Source organism: Ambystoma mexicanum, chromosome 12, assembly GCF_040938575.1.
Source record: "Ambystoma mexicanum isolate Mex_15411 chromosome 12, UKY_AmexF1_1, whole genome shotgun sequence".
Taxonomy (NCBI): Eukaryota; Metazoa; Chordata; class Amphibia; order Caudata; family Ambystomatidae; genus Ambystoma; species Ambystoma mexicanum.
In genome coordinates this window covers 1,065,263,141-1,065,285,121 of record NC_090936.1, presented here as the reverse complement: position 1 = coordinate 1,065,285,121, position 21,981 = coordinate 1,065,263,141, and the positions used below count along the sequence as shown (strand labels likewise).

Sequence of the window (21,981 nt, the reverse complement as noted above, 5' to 3'; positions counted from 1 at the left end):
TAGTGAAGCTAGACCCAGACCCCCTGGCTCAGCTATGCCTCAGCACTATCAATTAATGATTCAGCTTCCCTGTCTCTTTCCAATGAATTAATAGATTTTTTATTACACACTAAATACTGTAGACCGGTCTCCATGTGCGGGACAGGAAATTGAACCTGTGTTGCTTTTCGATGTCTTGCTTCCAGGACAAACATGTTGCCCCTAAGCTATCCTTCCTAAAGATGAAATGGGATGGGAGGAGATGTAGCTTCCTGTCCAAATTCAAACTATAACACAAGGAAACCTGCACTCAAATCCTAGGTTTCCCATTTTACCAAATTATATTCTCCTGGTGGAATAATTTTACTACGTTTGGAAAGCGGGGGAGCTGCACTGGGGCACAGGTCTTTAAGAAACTACAAATATAACTGAAAGATGTTTCATAAAAAGGATAGTAATTTCAATAATGTTTAGTGAATATACTTGTTAATGTGTGAGTGGGGAAGAGGTTGGTATTGATTTGAGTTATTTTGGAAGTTGGGGCTGCTGCATTGAGGGCTCTGGCGACTATGCCATGGGCCAGTAAACTGTACTTGACCCAAGGTCAAAAGTTACCAGTCCTCCCCTGGTGTGACTCCAAGCTTCTGCACCTTTCAAAGCAGTCCAATAGACTAAACCATGTGAAGGGTGCAAATGGATTTTTCCAGAGAATTATTTTGGTGTATCACGGAACTGGGAAAATCTGGTCCAGTGCCAGTTCTTTGTTTAGGTTAATCCCACACCTAATGGAAATTGACCCCCGCCCGCCCTGATTGTCCACCCAGATGACAATTCCTGGAGCCCGGCCTGTGCATGGGTATGGGAAACTTGAGATCTCTGTAGTCTGAGAAGTGGGCTCTGAGTTGAAGCCAAGTCCTGTTTTCAGGCTTTTAAGATCCTCCCCACTGTGGTTGATGGAACCACAGTGGTAGAAGTGTAACAAAAGAAGTAGTGGAACTGTGACTCTGACCGGTATGGGGTATGGGTCGGGGCATGTGGCATTTCAATTTTTAATTCATTTTTAGCCCTCATATAAGACCTTATGTTGTTGTGCACAGTTGCTTGCCACGCTCTTTCTGTGCATGCTCCCTCGCTATCGTTAGTCCGAGAAGCAAAGGTTCTGGTATACAGGCAACGTAGCAACGTGATCCTCGCCTTGCAGTATGCTTGATTAAGTTCCCTCCGAACTCTTTTTCTTCTATTGTAAAAAGAAAGAGTTTCCGGAACAGTTTCTTTTCAGAATAAAAGTATAAGAATGGGGGAAAGTGCAAAAATAAATATATGTGAGCTCCGCGCCCCACTGCTCCTACTCACTTCGACCACTGTGTAACTAGCCCGCTCCACCGCACGCGCTTCAGCGTACCCCAGATAACGGCCAACCTTCTTGACTCACATGCTGAAAGCCATTACAGATGTTGTCTTACTGCCTTCCTGCAGCTTTCCGCCGCAAACCCTAAAGCAGCGGTGACATTTATCAAGAACTTGTTAAACACGAGAGGTTCAGGTACATCCTGGTGCAATCAATACCCGAACGATGGCTAATTTAGCGTGTGCCCCCTCATTAACCGCCATGTCACCTCTCTTCCCCAGACCCGGCCGCCCAGCGGATAGAGGAGATACCGCGCCGCAGGAAGCGGCTCGCCAGCCCGCCATCCCACGGTGAGTGCAGCGTCGCACCGCGCCTAGATTCAGTCAAAGCCTCTCTTGCGCAGTGAAGTGATTGTTTAACCGGCTGTAGAGTGCTATCATGAAGCTGCCATCTGAGTGCTTTCTGAGCCCTCTGTGCGTGTTTAGGTGCAATCTGCATGAATTTATCTCTATTGATTTTTTTAAGTGAAAGCATAGATGTACCTGGAGACATAAACAGGTGGTATGAGTGGGGGCCTTGTATACTTAAAGGGTGGGAAGACCACATTATAGCTACCTGCTAGTGCCATGTTATGAGGTTCATGTTGTCCTGGCCAGGCTTTCAAGTCAACAACACTTTGCATGCTGTGTTATGTTATGTTAAAAGTTCTTATGCCGTGCACTGTTGCCACCTGCGTGGTCTCTTGGCGCTCTGGCAGAACTATAATGCAAAGAGGGTGGTGGGTATGTTAGTAGGATTGAGCGGGACAAAAAGCAAGAGAGCTGTGATGTGCTGTTGGCAGCTTCAGTTCGGTTACAGCGGTCATGAGCATAGATGCATTTTTCGGCTGGTGGTCGCCATGTGGTGTTGGCGGAGATTATATGCAGTTTGTTTCGTTGTTGTGATGTGTGTGCGGTTTGTGGTGTTGTAGAGGTATCGTTATGTTTAGTTCAGAGTTTGAGAGGTGTATGGAGAAGGGTGAGTTTTTAATATGGTTAGTTAGTGGCAGTATATTTCCTACCCCCGCTGTTTTTATAAAATGCAATCTTTATGTCTTCCCCTGTCGTTCTTTCTAAAGTGTAGCAATTACCACCCCCACGAGTTCCTCCGGGAGTAATGTGCTCCCTGTGTACCGTGGTCAGTCCGTGGGCTGCCCAGTTTCTGCATCCAACCGTATTCCTTTATGTGTGATGAGTTTCACACCCTTGCTGGTCCGATTAATTGAGACACATCTCGCCCCACTGTTTCCACCTTTGGCTCTCTATCAGGATGGGTACACTTCAGGTCTCAAACCACCCCTCCCAGTCAGACGCCTCTCTTTTCCCCTGCCCTCCTCTCCGGTCCAGTCTATTCCCCACTCCAATGCAACTGCAACTTCACCAGCTCTCATTGGCTCGTCAATGAACTACTTGGGCCCCTAAAAAAAAATAACATGGTTTATCAGTGTGCTTATAATCCTGACGAGCCTAACTTGCACTCCCTGCTGCTTGGTATGAAAAGACCCGGAAATTATGCATCAGGCATTAACCTGGGAAGATTAACGTTTGATCATGCAGAGGGGATTATGGGGATTATCACACAGGCCTTTATATGCAAACGCATAGTAAACGCAGGATAGAAACGAGGGGTTCTTAGACGTGGTCGGGTACTGTACTGCTCATGGTCATATATTTGCATACAACCCAACATGCCCAGACTACTCCAGTCCTGCTTTTCTTTCCATGATGAGACTTACAGTCCTGGATTTGTAACTGGAGAAATCAGGACTACAAGTCCCATAATGCCATATTTTGACTGCAATGGGGCATATAATGGCATGTATGCATCTGGTAGGTGCCTTGTAATATTGGTTGGTCTTAGTCAATGTACTGATCATTTGTTGTACAAACTAAATGTATCATTGAAGTAGGACATTATGCATATGTAAGTTCTATGTTTTTTATAGATACATATGTGTTGTACATGTGTTTAGGGATTTAGCTGAAATACAACATTTTTGACTGAGTGACTCAGAGGCTTTTAGGGATGTACCCCTCGTGACATGGGGATAAATTGGCAGCTTGGGTTTTAATTCTCGTAACAGGTGACTGATGTCACCACTGGCTTGTAATAGGGCCAGAAATTAACGTAGCAAGTAAATGTGCTCACAAACACAGCAGGCCCTTCTCAAGACGACCTGCAATGTTTTTGATTCAGAAACCTTGGTGGCAATTGTAACTTCAAAGGAATCTAATGTGTATGCTCCTTCACCCTTATCCAGACAGCTCAGTGAGTTAAGCAGCCACTGCTAAGACACGTGATCAACTTGCGGGTCAGTGTTTCTTATGATTTCATCTTACCCAGGTCAATAAACACGTTAATCCTACTACAGGGCTAATGAATGGCCAAAGGTGAAAGAAGCGCTCTACATAGAATAAACACATTATTTTTACACACAGCGACCCACCTGCACACAGGGTGTGTGTTTGCCCCTTGTGGTTTCTGGCAGTTATAAATGCTCCTTCTTAAAACAAAATCTCTCCTTAGCAAAACTTAACTTCATTCTACACCAAAATCACACCACAGAACAAGCAGATGTGCAGGCTCCACCCTCCCACTAAGGCAATTCACACCAAATCACAGAAGAAGCAGTTGTGCACGCTCCACCCTCCCACTAAGGAAATTCACACCAAAATCACAGAACAAGCAGATGTGCGCACCTCACCCTCCCACTGATGTAATTCGCACCAAAACCGCAGAACAATAGATGTCCGCACTCCACCCTCCCAGTAAGGGAATTCACACCAAAATCACAAAAAAACAGGTGTGCACATTCCACTCTCCCACACTCCACCCTCCCAATAAGGGAATCCACACCGAAATCGCAGAACAAACAGATGTGCGCACTCCAACCTCCCACTAAGAGAATTCAAACTAAAATCACAGAACAAGCAGATGCGCACACTTCACCCTCCCACTAAGGGAATTCAAACTAAAATCACAGAACAAGCAGATGTGCACACTCCACCCTGTGCATGCTTAAGCCGTTCCTTGACGGAGTCCACACCAGAAAAGAGGAAAATGCAGAACGTGTGCATGCTGCAGCCCTTTGCGGAGGAAAGTCACCCCAGAATTGCCGAACAAGCAGAAGGCTTGCACTTTGCAGCCCTTTAAGGGTTTTCACCTTAGAATTAAGGAACACACACACAAGGTGTGCACCCTGCAGCCGTTTATTGAGGGGTTTTACATCAGAATTAGCAATAACCAGAGGGTGTGCACATTGCACCCCTTCACAAAAGTTCACATCAAAATCACTAACAAGATCAAAAGGCGTGCATGCTGCAGCCAGTCATTAAAATATCTCACTCCAGCATGAATGATCAAACAGTAGGAGCTCTATGTATCCCATTATTCAGGGAGTTCATGGAACTGGTAGCAGGTGCACATTGCAGCCCTTTATTGAGGGAGTTCAAACAAGAATCATGGAACAAATAGCAGGTGCACACCGCAACCTTTTATTGAGGGAGTTCAAACCAGAATCACGGGAATCACGGGACAAATAGCAGGTGCACAACGCAGCCCTTTATTGAGAGTTCAAACCAGCATAAAGGAGCAAACAGTAGGCTCACGCTGCATCCCTTTATTCAGGGAGTGCACAGCAGAATCACAGAACAAATAGCAGGTACACACTACCGCCCTTTATTGAGGAAGTTCATACCAGCATGAATGATCAAACAGTAGGATTTCGCTTCATCCCTTTATTCAGGGAGTTTACACCAGAATCACAGAACTAGTAGCAGGTGCACACGGCAACCCTTTATGGAGGGAGTTCACACCAGAAGTGTAGAACAAATAGTAGGTGCATGCTGCAACCTTTTATTGAGGGAGTTTACACCCAAGTCACAGAACAAATAGCTGGTGCTCAATGCATCCCTTTATTCAGGGAGTTCACACCAGCATGAATGATCAAACAGTAGGTGCTTGCTGCAACCATTTATTGAGGTCGTTCACGCCAGAATCATGGCACTATCAGCAGGTGCACACTGAAACCCTTTTGTTGAGGGATTTTACATCAGAGTTAACAATAACCAGATGGTGTGCACACTGCACCCCGTCACTGAGGGAGTTTACAAGAAAATCACGGAACAAGCTGTAATGAACCATGTACATAGCCCCTTCTGGTCTTCCTGGTCCTGGTCCAGACAGAGAGTGTGCTCCTTGATACTTCCAACATGGCCGTGCCCAGTGCCGTGTTCCGTACTAGCCTGTATGTCGGACACGGCACGTTCTATAAGTGGGCCACGCCCCCGCGCGTCTCAACGCTATCTCTAGGTAGTGTCTCGACATGTGTGTGCTGCTCGGCGTTAACCTTCCAAGTTCCTGGCCAACTCCCTTATTCTTCCTTCCCCTTTCCCCTGTTTCCAGAATCTCTTACCGTTCTTCGATCCTCTTCCTGGACGTCCTGGAACACGCGACTTCCTGGAACTTTGAACGCTCGCGCTGGAGTCAGACTCGACTCGCGCGCACTTATACAAGTCCCGGTCTGCCCGGGAGAAGGAGTCCTCAGCGGAGCGCCACAAGAAGAGAACTCAGGTGAGCCGGGGGGAAACCTTTGACAGATTGAGACGCCAAACGATCAACACTGATACCGCTATGGAGAAAGCGGTCCAGGCCCTCATGCGCGGCATGCAGGAGCTAACAACCGAGGTACAGAACTTAAAGGCAGAGAACTCAGCCTTGAAACAATTAGTGCTGTCACGTGACTCTGCCAATAAGGAAAGCGTGATACTGGGTGGAGTGGTAGACAAATACGATGGCTCGCCAAAATCCTTACGTGGATTTCTGGATTCCTGCTTGGTGCATTTTACATTCAAACCCTGTTATTTTTCAATTTCCAGGGCCAAGGTGGGCTTCATAATCTCCCACCTTACAGGGAATGCGTTATCTTGGGCCACTCCCCTAGTGAACTCTGGAGACGTCCTCCTGGACGATTATGATGCATTTATCCAGGCGCTCAAGTCTGTGTTTGACCGCCCCGAACAACTGTTCAGCGCCCAGGAACGCCTACTTGATTTTCGGCAAGGATCCCAGGATATGCTAACGTTCGTTACCAGATTCAAACAGCTGGTAAAGGAGGCTGATTGGGGTCCTGAAGCGAGTTTCACCTTATTTCGCAGGGGTCTAAATGACGATATCAAGGATGAATTAGCCAGAGTGGCTCGCCCCAGTTCGTTTCAGGCTTTGGTAGATCTAGCCTTACAAATAGACTTTCGTATCCAGGAAAGAAGGGCTGAAAGGAAAAAGGCTAAGACTGCCTTTCAACGAACCCCTCCGGAGTCGATTGTGAAATCTGATCCTGTCTCAACCCCTGATAACGACTCCGAACCAATGCAAATAGGCACCTTTCGTGGGCCAATTACTCCACAAGAAAGGATGAGAAGAATTCACACTGGCCTGTGTATGTATTGTGCCTCAGACAAGCTTCTCGTTAGAGAATGTCCTTTAGCCCCTCCACGGCGTTCGGGAAACGCCAGCTCCCGACCCTAGATGGAGCGAGGTTTCGGGAGAAAGATGTCTGCTCCACATCAATCACATCCTTGAACTCTCCTGGACAGAATAACCTGGTGGTGCTACAGGCCTTTCTATCGCCCTCCAAGCACAAAACCTATCCCATACTGGCCCTGGTGGACTGTGGAGCTATGGGAATTTTCATTGATCAAGACTGGGTTATCAGACATAAAATACCATATGAGTCACGGAACATTAAACAGCCGGTAGAAGCAATTGATGGGAGACCTCTCTCTTCAGGACCCAAAACCCTACAGACAAAAGAGGTCCGTCTCTCCATAAACCACCACCAAGAGCAGATTACATTCGACATCATCAAATCAGCCCATTACCCTATGGTTCTGGGTGTGCCCTGGCTTCAAAGACATAATCCGTACATTAATTGGATAGCAGGGTCATTGTTTCTGGGCTCTGAGTTTTGTATGTCCCACTGTTTATCCCTGGATCTCTCCTTAACACCAGCTATTGAACATTCAGGAGAGCAAAAAACCTCACTCATGGTTTCCAACATTGTACAAGTCCCAAAGGTCTACCAAGGATATACTGATGTCTTTTCGACTGCCATAGTCCAGGCTTTACCCCCTCACAGACCTGAAGATTGTGCCATTGAGACAGATCCCTCGGCAGTAATTCCCTTTGGCAGAATGTTTATCCTTTCAGAACCTGAGAAAAAGGCCCTCCGAGAATACCTGGACATCAATTTGGAAAATGGCACCATAAAACCCTCAAAATCTCCAGCGGGTGCCTCATTGTTCTTCGTTCCTAAGAAGATTCCAAGGAATTCAGACCCTTCCTCGACTACCGTGGTCTAAATCAATGCACCCTCAAAGATCGGTACCCTCTGCCTCTGATTTCAGATATCCTGGAAGCTGTCAGAGGTGCCGTAATATTCACGAAGTTGGACCTCCGGGGTGCCTATCACTTAACCCGTATCCGGGAAGGGGACGAATGGAAGACCGCCTTTAGAACGCCCTTTGGTCACTTTGAATATCTAGTCATGCCCTTTGGATTAGCTAATGCCCCTGCAGTTTTTCAACGTTTCATGGATAGGGTGTTTTCTGACATGCTTTTTCTCTTTGTCATTGTCTATCTAGACGACATTTTGATTTATTCCAAGGATCCCTTGAAACATGAAGAACATGTCATGGCGGTACTACAACGACTCTGTGAAAACAAAGTCTTGGTCAAACCTGAGAAATGTCTTTTTCACGTGACTTCAGTTCATTACCTTGGATTCATCCTCAGCCCAGAAGGAGTTGGAATGGACCCTTCAAAGGTAAAGGCCATACTGGCCTGGCCTGCTCCTACTTCGGTGAAACAGGTTCAGTCTTTCTTGGGACTTGCTAACTTTTATCGAAAGTTCATTCCTACCTTTTCTGAGCTCGTCCAACCGATTGTTGCTCTGTTGAAGAAGGATGTTCCCTTCATCTGGTCTTCCTCGCAAGAGAAGGCTTTTCATCGCTTTGAGACAAGATTCATGCAAGCCCCCGTCCTGGCTCAGCCTGACTTAGATCGCCCTTTCATAGTGGAAACGGATGCCTCCAACCATGCCATAGGAGCAGTCTTGAAACAGGTGCTTGAGGACAAGATGGACCACCCAGTGGCTTACCTCTCTAGAACCCTAACAACCAGCGAAACCCATTACTACGTCCTGGAAAAGGAGCTGTTGGCAATCCGCCAAGCCTTCACAGAATGGCGACATTTACTCCTGGGTGCTAGATATCCAGTCCAGGTCCTAACGGACCATCGAAATCTACAAATTCTCCAATCTATGGAGTGCAGGAACAGTCGTCAGGCGCGTTGGGCCTACTTCTTCGCCCAGTACCAATTCCAAATCACTCATGTTCCTGGATCACAAAACGTGATTGCAGACGCCTTGTCCCGACGTCCTGACTATTTAACCACTGAAGATAGGACCTATCCTACAATGTTTCCCAACACAATCTTTATAGCTCAAGCGATCAACCTCTTGGACGAGATTCGAGCCAAAACCCAGTCCTCTGACCTCTGGAAGGACGTCTCTAGGAAGAATCCCTGGAACTTAAGAATCAAGGAAGGATACTTATTCAAGAACAATGCCTTGGTCATTCCCACACCGAAACTTCAACATAAAATAATAACTCTCTGCCATGATACTTTTCATTCTGGACATCGTGGTGTAACCAACATGCTCCGTCTTATACAAAGACAGTTTTGGTGGCCGGAAATGAAATGCAAGGTACAAGAGTACATCAAGACCTGTACTGTCTGCAGTCAGGATAAGCACGACAATAAGAGACCGGCGGGCCTTCTATTGCAACCTACACTGCCAACAAGACCATGGGAATTTATAGCTACAGACTTCATCGTGGAATTACCACCTTCCCGGGGTTACACGACCATCATGGTAACCATAGATTTGTTTACTCATATGGCACATTTCACGCCTCTCTATAAACTTCCTTCCTCTTCAGAGCTCGCAGGAATTTTCCTAGAACACATTTTCCGTCTTCATGGACTCCCTTCCAAGATCATATCGGACCGAGGACCACAATATATTTCACAATTCTGGAAACATCTCTGTCGTGTTCTAGGGATTCAACGCGCTCTTTCATCTGGATATCACCCACAGACCAACGGAGCCACAGAACGTGTTAATCAAACCCTGGAGCAATATCTCCTTTGTTTCGCAACCAAGGTACAGGATGATTGGTCCCTCCTTATACCCTTGGCCGAATTTGCCTATAACAATTCAGATCACTCAGCGATCAAGGTTAGCCCCTTCTATTGCAGTCAAGGTTTTCATCCCTCTGTGTTACCTTCAGTTCTACCACATCCAACTCCAGTACCTTCACTTGATTCCTGGATTGAAACTATCCTCAACATCCACAAGGAAACCAAGGAACAATTGGGAAAGGCCCAGATTCGCACTAAGCGATGTGCTGATTCCAAAAGAAGACCAGCACCCTCCTATTCTATTGGTGACCAGGTCTGGTTGTCCTCGAAACTATTACCACGACATCTACGCCCTAACAAGTTAGCCCCCCGATATTATGGTCCATTTTCCATAAAAGAAATCATCAATCCTGTTTCTTATCGGCTCAAGCTACCAGACTCCTGGAAGAGAATACATCCAGTTTTTCACACTTCTCTACTCAAACCCTACATCCACTCCACCCGGAAAACCAGCAGACCCAGTCCTGTGATTGTGGACAATCAGCTGGAATATGAAGTATCCAGAATATGTGACTCCAGGTACAAACGGGGTCGGCTTCAATACCTGGTCGAGTGGAAAGGCTATCCTCCTAGCGAGAGAACATGGGAACCACTATCCAACCTAAACACCTCTCGATTGCTGAGAAGATTCCATCTCATACACCCTGGCAAGCCTGGTGGGACGGGGTTTCGGAGGAGGCATGCTGTCATGAACCATGGACATAGCCCCTTCTGGTCTTCCTGGTCCTGGTCCAGACGGAGAGTGTGCTCCTTGATACTTCCAACATGGCCGTGCCCAGTGCCGTGTTCCGTACTAGCCTGTACGTCGGACACGGCACGTTCTGTAAATGGGCCACGCCTCCGCGCGTCTCAACGCTATCTCTAGGTAGTGTCTCGACGTGTGTGTGCTGCTCGGCGTTACCGTTCCAAGTTCCTGGCCAACTCCCTTATTCTTCCTTCCCCTTTCCCCTGTTTCCAGAATCTCTTACCGTTCTTCGATCCTCTTCCTGGACGTCCTGGAACACGCGACTTCCTGGAACTTTGAACGCTCGCGCTGGAGTCAGACTCGACTCGCGCGCACTTATACAAGTCCCGGTCTGCCCGGGAGAAGGGGTCCTCCGCGGAGCGCCACAAGAAGAGAACTCAGGTGAGCCGGGGGGAAACCTTTGACACAAGCAAAAGGTGTGCACTCTGCAGCCATTCATTGAAAGAGCTCACACCAGCATGAATGATAAAACAGTAGGTGCTTGCTGCATCCCTTTATTCAGGGAGTTCACACCAGAATGGTGGAACAAATAGGTGCATGTTGCAGCCCTTTATTGAGGGAGTTCACACCAGAATCATGGTACAAATAGCAAGTGCACCCTGCAACCGTTTATTGTGGGAGTTCAAATCAGAATCGTGGAACAAACGCTGAATGCGGCAAACCCTTTATTGAGTAAGTTCACACCAGCATAAAGGAGCAAAAAAATCCTCACGCTGTGTCCCTTTATTGAAGATGTTTACACCAGAATCATGGAATAGGTAGCAGGTACATACTGAAACCCTTTATTGTGGGAGTTCAAACCAGAATCATGGAACAAATAGTAGGTGCATGCTGCAACCCTTTATTGAGGGAGTTCACAACAGAATCATGGAACAAATAGCAAGTGCACATTGCAACCCTTTTTTGAGGGAGTTCAAACCAGAATCCTGGAACAAATGGTGAATGATGCAACCCTTTATTGAGGGAGTTCACACCAGAATCGTGGAACAAATAACAGGTGCATGCTGCAGGCCTTTATTGAGTGAGTTCGCACCAGCATGCATAATCAAACAGAAGGGGCTTGCTGCATTCATTTATTCAGGGAGTTAACACAAGAATCATGGGACAAATAGCAGGTGCACACAGCAACCCTTTATTGATGGAGAGCAAACAAGAATCATCGAACAAATAGTAGGTGTGTGCTGCAACCCTTTATTGAGGGAGTGCACACCAACATAAAGAAGCATTTAGGAAGTTGAGGAAGTTTTCGCCAGAATCATGGATAAAGTAGCAGGTCCATGTCGCAGCCTTTTATTGATGGCATTCACATCAGAATTATGGAACAAATAGCAAATGCATACTGCAACCCTTTATTGTGGGAGTTTAAACCAGAATCATAATAGTAGGTATATTCTGCAACCCCTTATTGAGAGAGTTCAAAACAGAATTATGGAACAATATAGTAGGTGCATGTTGCAACACTTTATTGAGGGAGTTCACACCAGAATCATGGAATAAATAGCAGGTGCATGCTGCAGCCCTTTATCGAGGGAGTTCACACCAGAATCATGGAACAAATAGCAACTGCACACTATAACTTTTTATTGAGGGAGTTCAAACCAGAATCGTGGAACAATGGTGCATGTTACAACCCTTTATTGAGGGAGTTTACACCAGAATCGTGAAACAAATAGTAGGTGTATGTTGCAGCCCTTTATTGAGGGAGTTCACACCAGAATCATGGAACAAATAGCAGTTGCACACCTCAACTTTTTATTGTGAGGGTTCAAGCCAGAATCGTGGAACAAATTGTAGGTGCGCGCTGCAATCCTTTATTGAGCGAGTTCAAACCAGAATCGTTGAACAAATTGTAGGTGCATACAGCAACCCTTTATTGAGAGTGTTCACACCTGAAGTGTGCAACAAATAGTAGGTGCATTATGCAACCTTTTATTGGGGGAACTGCCACCAGATTCATGGTACAAATTACAGGTGCATGTTGGAGCACTTTATTGAGGGCATTCGTACAAATATCATGGAAATAAATAGTAGGTGCATGCGGCAATGCTTTATTTAGGGAGTTTAAACCAGAATTATGGAACAAATAGTAGCTGCACCCTGCAGCCTTTTATTGAGGGAGAGCACACCAGACACATGGAATAAATAGTAGCTGCACCCTGCAGCCTTTTATTGCGGGAGAGCACACCAGATGCATGGAATAAATAGTAGCTGCACCCTGCAGCCTTTTATTGAGGGAGAGCACACCAGACACATGGAATAAATAGTAGCTGCACCCTGCAGCCTTTTATTGCGGGAGAGCACACCAGATGCATGGAATAAATAGTAGCTGCACCCTGCAGCCTTTTATTGAGGGAGAGCACACCAGACACATGGAATAAATAGTAGCTGCACCCTGCAGCCTTTTATTGCGGGAGAGCACACCAGATGCATGGAATAAATAGTAGCTACACACTTCAGCCCTTTCTTGAGCAAGTTCACACGAGAAACAATGGACAAGCAGATGTGCATGCTGCAGCTCTTCATTGAGGGAGTACACCATATAATCAAGGAATAAGAAGACTATGTGCACTGAGGTAACTCACATCATGTCATGGAACAGGCACAACCTGTGCATGGTGCAGCAGTTTTTTGGAGGAAGGTCACACCAGAATCAAAGAACCAGCAGAAGGTGTGCATCCCTTCATTGAGGGAGTTCACACAAGAATGAAGGGAGCACACAAGATGCGCACGCTTCCGCCCTTCATCGAGGGAGTTCACATCAGAATCAAGCAATAAGCAGAAGGCGTGCACATTAAAGCTCCTTCTTTAAGGGGGTTCACACAAAAATCGTGGAATGAGCAGAAAATGAGTGCACTGCAGCACTTTATGAAGGGAGAGCACGCCCGAATGAAGGAACAAACCCCTTCTTTGTGGCAGTTTACACCAGCATCATGGAACAAGCATAAGGTGTGTGTACTCGAGTATCTACACCAGCACAATGTAGGAAGCAGATGGTGTGCATACGGCCGCCATTGATTGAGGGAGTTCATTCTTGAATCAAGGCAAGAGGAATATGCGATTGTGTTTGATGCATCCCTTTATTTTGTACATGCCAGAACTAAGACACAAGCATGATCTGTGGGCGTGTACACTGTCGCTGTGTATTGATGGAATTCACCCCAGATTTAAGGCACAAGCAGAAGGCGTGGCTGCACACTTATTTGTTCTATATGTGTCTGTTTGAGTAAGATTTCGGTTATGTTCTGCGATTTACTTTCTGTCTCTACAGCCTCCCTTCGGTCTATGCAGCGCTCTGTTCATCCCTTCTGCTATCACTCTCTCTTGACTCCCCTCAGTCTCTTCGTCTTTAGTACTCTTCATCTCGCTCTTGCTTTCAATGGAATTTTCTGCAGTTTATTCCCGCAGAATTTTAATCTCGCGGACATCCCCAAGATTCGGGAATTCAGTGACGGTAGGAGTAATTTCCTAGGTTCATCATCATACCTGGAGTAGGCCGGGAGACGAAGTGTTTTCATTTTTTAGGCAGTCCTCTTTACTTAGGGTTCACACACAGAGTCACTGAGCCAACGCGCAACAAAGGTTGCACCATGGACTGGATTGCAGACCACAACTGCTCATCTACCATCACGGATGTAGTGCCTCTACCATGGACGGATCACCATTGCATCCAATTCACTATTCCTTCCAGACCCCCCCAAAACACTATCTTGTGCCCCTGCAGCTTAAGTCTGAAGCTCTTATAAACCTACCAAAGCCAATCTCCTCCCTCTTCTAGACATTCCAGAACTCAAACCCCCATTTGTGAACAACCCCTCCTCTCTTGCCGACATCTACTTGTGCACCCTCACTAAAGCCATTGAATCTATTGCCCCACTCGAGGATAAGAAGGAGAAAAAATCCATGCACACCAAAGGTTGGTTCACTGATGAACTATCAACCGTACGCAGCAATAAACGCCTGGCCCTAGCAAAATGGCAATCCACACCTAACCCCGCCACCCTAACAGAATTCAAACACATTGCATCAACTTACAAAAAAGCAATATTCAAAGCCAAATCAGAATCCTTAAACCTCAAATCTCCACTGCCAACTCCAAGTCCGAAGAAATGTTTTCGATCTTTAGAGAACTTATCACACCTTCCACCAGCCCAGACGAAATCAACAAAGATGAAGAGTAGTGTTCTAGTATCCAGGCAGTCCTCCTTAACAAAATCAACCTACTCCAAGATAAAATTCAATCACAGTGCCAAGCTCTTCCAAAACAGGAAAATATGCACACCCCATCACCTCTATGCTGCACCCTGACACACCTCTCTTCTCCTTGAGAGAAGTCACTGAAAAGGAAGTAACTGACCTCCTCCAACACATCACACCATCCACATGTAAAGGAGACATCTGCCCACCAGCCATCCTTAAACAATGCAACGAAGCACTAACCCCGATCATCAATGCATTTATCAATGCATCCTTCTCCACAGGCTCTGTACCATCTAGCCTAAAAGAAGTGTGGGTCTGTCCTCTCTTAAAAAAAGCTGTTTCTGGATCCTAACTGCCCCAACTACTACCGACCCATCACCACAGTCCCCTTCCTTCTTAAAATCCTTGACAAAGCTGCACACTCCCAATTCCAACACTACCTCGAATCCAACGCCCTCCTAGGAAAAAGACAGTCAGAATTCCGCAAAGGCCATGGCACAGAAACCGCCCTTTTAAATTTAAAAAAACAAATCACCAAAATAATGGACACAGGCAAACCAGCACTCCTGCTACTCCTGGATCTCTCCGCTGCCTTTGACCTGGTTGACATCAACATTCTGACCTCACACCTATCCAACGCAGCCCACTTCTCCACAAGTGCCACCTCATGGATAACTTCCTTTCTAGAGGGCAGAGCCATGAAGGTCTACTTTAACCAAGCTAATAGATCTCCTACCACCATCCACTGCGGCGTGCCCCAGGGGTCAAGTACCGCTCCCACCCTTTACAACCTATTCACAAAGCCCCTCTTCAATAAACTGGATTTGCTCGGCATAGCTTACACGAACTATGCTGACGATATGCAAGTACTTCTCCGTCTCGCTGGTTCATACGACCAGGATGCAGCAGCCCTCCTCCAAATCTACACTACCACCCAAAGCTGAATGGCAACCAATGGACTCTGTCTAAATGGGGACGAAACTGAGATCATCCTCCTAGGCCCCAAAGAAATACTACCCAAACTTGATCAAAATTATAACAATTTCACCTTTGACAACTCCATCATACCTGTCTCCACTTCCGTAAATACCCTTGGAGTCTATCTGGACTCAACCCTCTCGATGACCCGTCAGGTTAGCGCCATTGCTTTGGCATCTGCTCACACCACCAAACTCATAAATGCCATAAAACCGCTGCTGACCACTCAAAACTGCCTCTCCATCGCCCAGGCCACGATAGGAGCTAAATTAGACTACTGTAATGCGCTCCTTGCAAGCACTTCAAACCAAAACCTCCACAGGCCGCAAATAGTACAAAACAACGCACTTCGCGCAGCCCTTAGCATCCCCAAAAGGGAACACATCACTCAGGTTAGGCGAGTCGCCCACTAGCTTCCAGTTAAAGAAAGAATCAATTTCAAAATACTTACCCTAATGCATAAATGCATCAATTGCACTGCCCCATCATACCTAGCTGACACCATTACCAGAGACCCGTCCACATGCCTAAAAAAAAGTAATCACGCCCATCAACTCTGAGTACCCTCATCGAAAGAGCCAACGCAGGAGGTATCAGCTTCCCTCACATAGCTCCCAAGCTATGGAATGCTCTACCCCAATGCACTCAGAGCTGAACCTGCACGCTCCACCTTCCTCAAAATCCTCAAAACCACCCTGTTCATATAGCCACTCTACCCCACTCTACCTCCCTACCCTCATCACTATCCACCTGCCTCCATCCACCGTGCCCCAGACTGTAACTAAGCTAGGTATATGCATACTCTGTGAAACAGCAGGACCATGCAACTAATGTTGTATTTTTGCATACCCTAATACAATAAGTGATATGAATTTGCCTATGTAACCAGCTAGTATTACTGTAACTGCGCCACAATGCCTAAGGGCTTATGCGCGCTCTATAAATAAATAAATAAATAAATAAATAAATAAATAAAGCTCTCCAACATGTGACCACTGATTCTGCAGTTGTTCATCAGTGGTCTGTATTTGGGGATTTTCATTCTGATCACCCATTCTGTGAGAGTGTAGCTCTTGTCTGGTGGTCTGCAGTATTTCATTGTACTTTGTTTCTGGTTTCAGAGTAGATTCTGACCCTAATTAGGGGTTTTCCGGTCCGGAAACAGGTGTGCCAGTAAGCTCACTGGCACCCTCGTTTATGGATCGGCAAACTTTGAGTCTACCTGTCGTGGCTGCTGTGCCTGACATATCTGACCCTGCTGGGCACAGCGGCCATGGTACGCAGACTGGTCATGGAAGCACCGGTACCGTTAGCAACAGTGCCGGTGCTTTCATGTCCCCACTCCCATAGAGATCCATAGGACTCTATGGGAATGGGGACTTACAATTTGCCGGCGCCTGACTTCCCGGACCGTCGGACACATAATCAGCTGGTGGAACCGGGACGTCAGGCACCGGTAAAATATTATGGGTTCGTCGGCAACCCACCGGTAGCACCGGACCCATAATGAGGCCCTCTGTCTCTGTTTGGTTACTTTCAGGGGAGGATTCAGGTTGTGTTTAACTTGGTTACATGTGTTTCTCTGGAAAGTTTGTACCCCAGCCCCCGGTATGTCTCGATCTTCTTGAGTTGCCAGGGCATTTGCTGTCTCATTTTGATGAGTGTTTGTAGGGCTTTGTTGGGCGGATTGCTTGTTTGGAGGGCAGGAGGTGTATGTGTTCTGTTGGACTTGAGGCCCGCTGAGTGCAGTCCTGAATGTGGGGCGGTGGCAGTCTTCACTGCCCTATGCTAGTGTGGATTCTGCAGCATATACTAATGATTACACTGAGAAAGTGCACACACACACTTATATCTGGTGGTTTGCTGGGGAGCGGTGAGCTGAAGCAAAACTCTCAATATTTCGAATGTGCAGTGAGATTTCGCCCCTGTCATTTGCAATTGAAAGCCATTGAGCTGGAACAATAGTTTACAAAGTCGCTATTGGAAAATTGTATTTTCTTCAGGGGCTTATTGATTTGCTGATGACCTGTCTGAATAATCTGAAAATTACAGGTTCCAATCCACCTTTCCCATCCAAGTAATATGACATGGAATAATATAACTATTGCAGAGATCCCAGGAAATTCCAAACACTGAGTAAAATAGCTCAGTGGGTAGTGTGCCTGCAGCAAACAACTGTATTCAGCCCTAAGGTTATAAAGTAAGTTAGATGGCTCAGTGGAAAATGTGCCTGCAGCAGAAATGGGCTTGTAATTTCGAAACATAAGTTACAATTCCTGCCCTCCGACTGTCTCATGTTGCCAAAACGAGTCCCTTTAAATTGGGTAAAAGAGGCAGATGTTACTAAAGAACGTGGCTATCCAAAGGATTTGGAGTTTAAAAAAAAATGTATAACCAAAATGCCCCCTTTTTGTGGCAGCAGAAATATTCCTCCCAACAGTAGAATTAGAGGCATGTTTGTGTAAAGAAGATGCGGAAATACAAGTTTACTATTTAGAAACATTGGACCAAATGGATGCACAAGTGAAGCAAATAGGTTCAAAATAGGCTTGCTCATGCCAATCAAAGATCTGAAAATTAGTGCTGTCCTTCCCTATAAAATAATCCGAAAACCATGGAAGATTTAGCATTCCTATATATTTTTAGCTGATGTCTTGCATCATGCCTCAAAACACTACACGGACACCCCACCCTAAAAACAAAGAAAAATACTATCTATAGTGAAAAGACATTTTTCAAATGTCCCATCTCCTCTCAGTACCACAGGGAGAAAGCATGACTTTTGCAGCACAAAGGTTTGTATTCAGTAGCACTTCAGCAGTCAGCTGGGTGTTAATTGATGCAATCACTCCTTTTGTGTTTCAGTGCCTGGCTGGAGCCAGAAGTGTAAAGATGGACAGGCCCAAAAGAAACATTAAGTATGAGTAAGCACACCCCAGTCTCCGGGCACAGTGATTGCATGCATGAATATTATACTTTTGCGCTAGTCTTAGTGACTTCGGACCTGCCCAACAAGCGGCACCCATGAGTGCACAAAAATACAAACTGTGCTGTTATTGAACTGTTTACTTTATGATAATGTATTCCTTTCATGGTTACACAAACATCTTCTGTAGACAACATAAGGAGAAATGCATTAAAGAATGGATGTACATATTTTAAAGTGTGTTCTTAATTTACGAAGTGTTTTTCTTGTCTACAAAACTTTATTTGTTTAATAAGCAACTATTTGGCTCCTGATTCGGCCCGGCCGAATACGTGTCCAACTATTCGGTATTCAGCTGAATACTTAAATCTACTATTTGCTACACCCCTAACTAATACCATTCTTTATTAGCACTCAGGCACATTTTTCCCTTGTGAAAAAATGCATTGAAAGAAGAGGTTTTTGTCAATGGACAAACTTTGCCTTAGCACTAATACCATGCAAAACTGCCCTTGCAATAGTGTAAATGGTTCCTAATATGGCCCAAATGTTTTTCGCTCAAGGGGACTAATACCATGCAACTTTTCTGTAATCTAGCCCCTGATCATCTCTGCTGTGTGAACAGCTCATTCTTATTTCCTCCTCACATTAATCAGAAAGCTGATGGTTTTTCTAATAAGACGACTTCTGCCAGGACATTATATATAGCAGCCATTGGCCTGATTTACAAAGGCCTTTTTCAATGGTGCAATCCCATTGAAAAATGCCTTGTAAATCAGGCCCCAGGTATCAAGCCCTTATTCCAGTTTGGAAGAGTTGATCACTGGGCTGTTTATGTTCACTCTGCATTCTGTCTGGGAGGTTGGCAGTGCACTCTTTTATTAATTTTTACATTTGAAAAGCACACTTAGCCCTTAGGCCTCGAGGCGCTGGTTACAGGACAAGCGAGGTAGTCAGTTGCAGCAGTGCCAGGTGGTCATGCATCTGCATTCGCCAGGATCGGAGACAGTTCCTAGATAAAGAGCCATGTTTAGAGGTGTTTTTGAATATACCTGCTACGTTCACACCTCTCTCTCACCTTTTCTGTGCAGTTTTATGCAAAGCTGGTAACAAATGTATCTATGAATGCATCTGGGGTGTGTTTGGTGTATACGTGGTTGGTTGTCCAATACTAGGGAAGAGATCCTCCTTGGCTTGTGTAAAGGACCTTTTGTTTAGGGGGGGTGCATGTCTGGATGCCCCTATTTCACCAGGTTGCTGCTTATGCATCTAGTGCTGTAGTCATTTGGCTACAGGTGGCCACTGCCACTCTGTAGCTGGGGGATCTCTCTCTGATCTCATGACTATCTTTCTGCCTCTCACTCGGACCCTCTCTTAACCCGTTGTATCACTCTTCTGTATTGCCTCTCACCTCACTTGCTCTTTCTCTGTAACATTGCTTGTAATCTCATTGCACTCTCATCTTCTGATTTTGTACCTCCATTTCCCAAATACAATCTTTCTGTCTCTGCCACACCCTCTATGTTATCCCTCTCGCGTTCTCCCTCTCTCTCTCTGAATCACATGCAACGTCTCTGCACCGCATGCCCGCCTCTATCTCTCTCTCTCTCTCTCTCTCCCTCTCCCCAATCTCTCTTGCTCTCTCTTTCCCTCTCTCCCTTTCTCTCTCCCTCTCCTTCTCTCTCTCTATCACCTGCCGCTTCTCTACACCGCATGCCTCTCTCTCTCTTCCTCACTTTCTCTCTTTATCTGTCTCTCTTTCTTTCTCCCTCTCTCTCCCTCTCTCTCGCACTCCCTCTCTCTCTATCACATGCCACTTCTCTACACCGCATGCCTCTCTCTCTCTTCCTCACTTTCTCTTTCTTTCTTTGTCTCTCTTTCTCTCTCTTTCTTTCTCGCTCTCTTTCGCTCTCTCTCGCACTCCCTCTCTCTCTATCACCTGCCGCTTTTCTACACCGCATGCCTCTCTCTCTTTTCCTCACTTTCTCTCTCTTTCTCTGTCTCTCTTTCTCACTCTCTTTCTCACTCTGTCTCCCTCCCTCTCTAACCCAGTCGGTCTTCACATGCAATGCAACTATGTAACTATTTTAAGTATGTAATTATCTTGTGGATGTGGCTATTTAACTATACCAACTACAGAACTCAACAGCTACTTTCCTACCACCACCACGGAAAATGCATCCCAGCACTACAGTTACATAAGGCTGGAAGCAGAGGGCACTATGCCCTCAGCACTACCGGTCAGCATGCACCGACAGAGCCACAAAGCCATCTCGCATGTTCCCTCTCTCCCCACTAATCTAACACACAGCCCTCTTGCAGATCCACCAGGGCGCCTGGAGATGATGCAGCTCGCAGCAATGTGCAGTATAAATCCCAATTACCTAACCTGTAAGCTAGCTGTGCAACTAAGTGACTACATTAACTGTGACAATGACTATTGTGCAGCTATGTAACTGTGCTCATTCTATGACTTGTAGTTATGTCAACGGTTTAACTATCCTATGCAACAATACCAACTCTGCAACTGACGAACTGTGTCACAATGTAACACCTTCAGTTACAGAGCCCTGCCAGCAGCCTATTGATGAAGGATCCTGCGCTCAGTACACCCTGCTCTGGTACTACCACCGGGACACCAACACCTGCCGCCCCTTCGTGTTCGGAGGCTGCGGGGGGAACAGCAATCAGTTTACGTCCAAGCGGAAATGTGAGATCAGATGTAAAGCCACCCCAGGTAACTTAGCCGAGTCAAGCGCGATCCATCTGTGGCCTGGTGCTGGGATAGCCCCTGATGCTAACCTGACCCTCATAAGCAACCGTGGCACTAAATATACCCTACCCTCAATGGGGGGAAGAGGAAGGAATGGGGCATTCACAATGGAGGAAATTGATAGAAAGTTAGATTGGCTGGTACACAATGTGATTAAATAAGGCGCTGAGTATGTATCTTTCTTCTGCACACTTATTCAAATCTATTTTCCTCCAATTGTCTTCATCGCCTGAGCCACACTTTCATTCTTACTATTGCTTTGACTTTCTCTTGTTTGCCCTCTTCCTCTCACTTTCTATCCATCCCATCCCCCCTATGTTTTCTAAATCCACATCTCAATTTCTTGAGTGACTCTCTCGCTTTCTTTCTCTGGCATCTGTCACTCCTTCTTTGACCCTATGTCTCCCTGCATGTCCCTCTTTCTCTCTCTACCGCCATCTCTGATGTTTTGTGAAATCGGTCTGCCAATTTCTCCTTCCTTCCACGTCCTTCCCTTTTCTGCCATAGGTTTCTAAAATCTCCTCTTTGGCTTCCCTTTTGGGCCTCATTGTGTGTTTAGTGCTAACATAAGAAGTGTTATTTTAAATACCTCCTATTTCGAAAATACCACTTATTGATCAGATGGGATCACTTAGCATATGTATGATATGATAGGTTATTTATAACGTGCTTAATACCCAGAGGTTTCCTAAATGCGGACCCGGGGATCAAACCTGTGTTGCTCCGTGTCGTCT

At 46.0% G+C, this 21,981-nt stretch overlaps 1 protein-coding gene across 1 annotated transcript in view; it reads left to right on the top strand.

Annotated features, from left to right (window-relative positions):
* The window catches only part of LOC138514720 (collagen alpha-1(VII) chain-like), a 1,453,166-nt gene that overhangs the window by 1,417,925 nt on the left and 13,260 nt on the right, over nt 1-21,981 (top strand). Inside the window, exons 99-100 of the mRNA XM_069630120.1 lie at nt 1,609-1,677; nt 21,035-21,211. Coding sequence (XP_069486221.1) covers nt 1,609-1,677; nt 21,035-21,211 — 246 coding nt within the window. The remainder of the gene's footprint in view (nt 1-1,608; nt 1,678-21,034; nt 21,212-21,981) is intronic.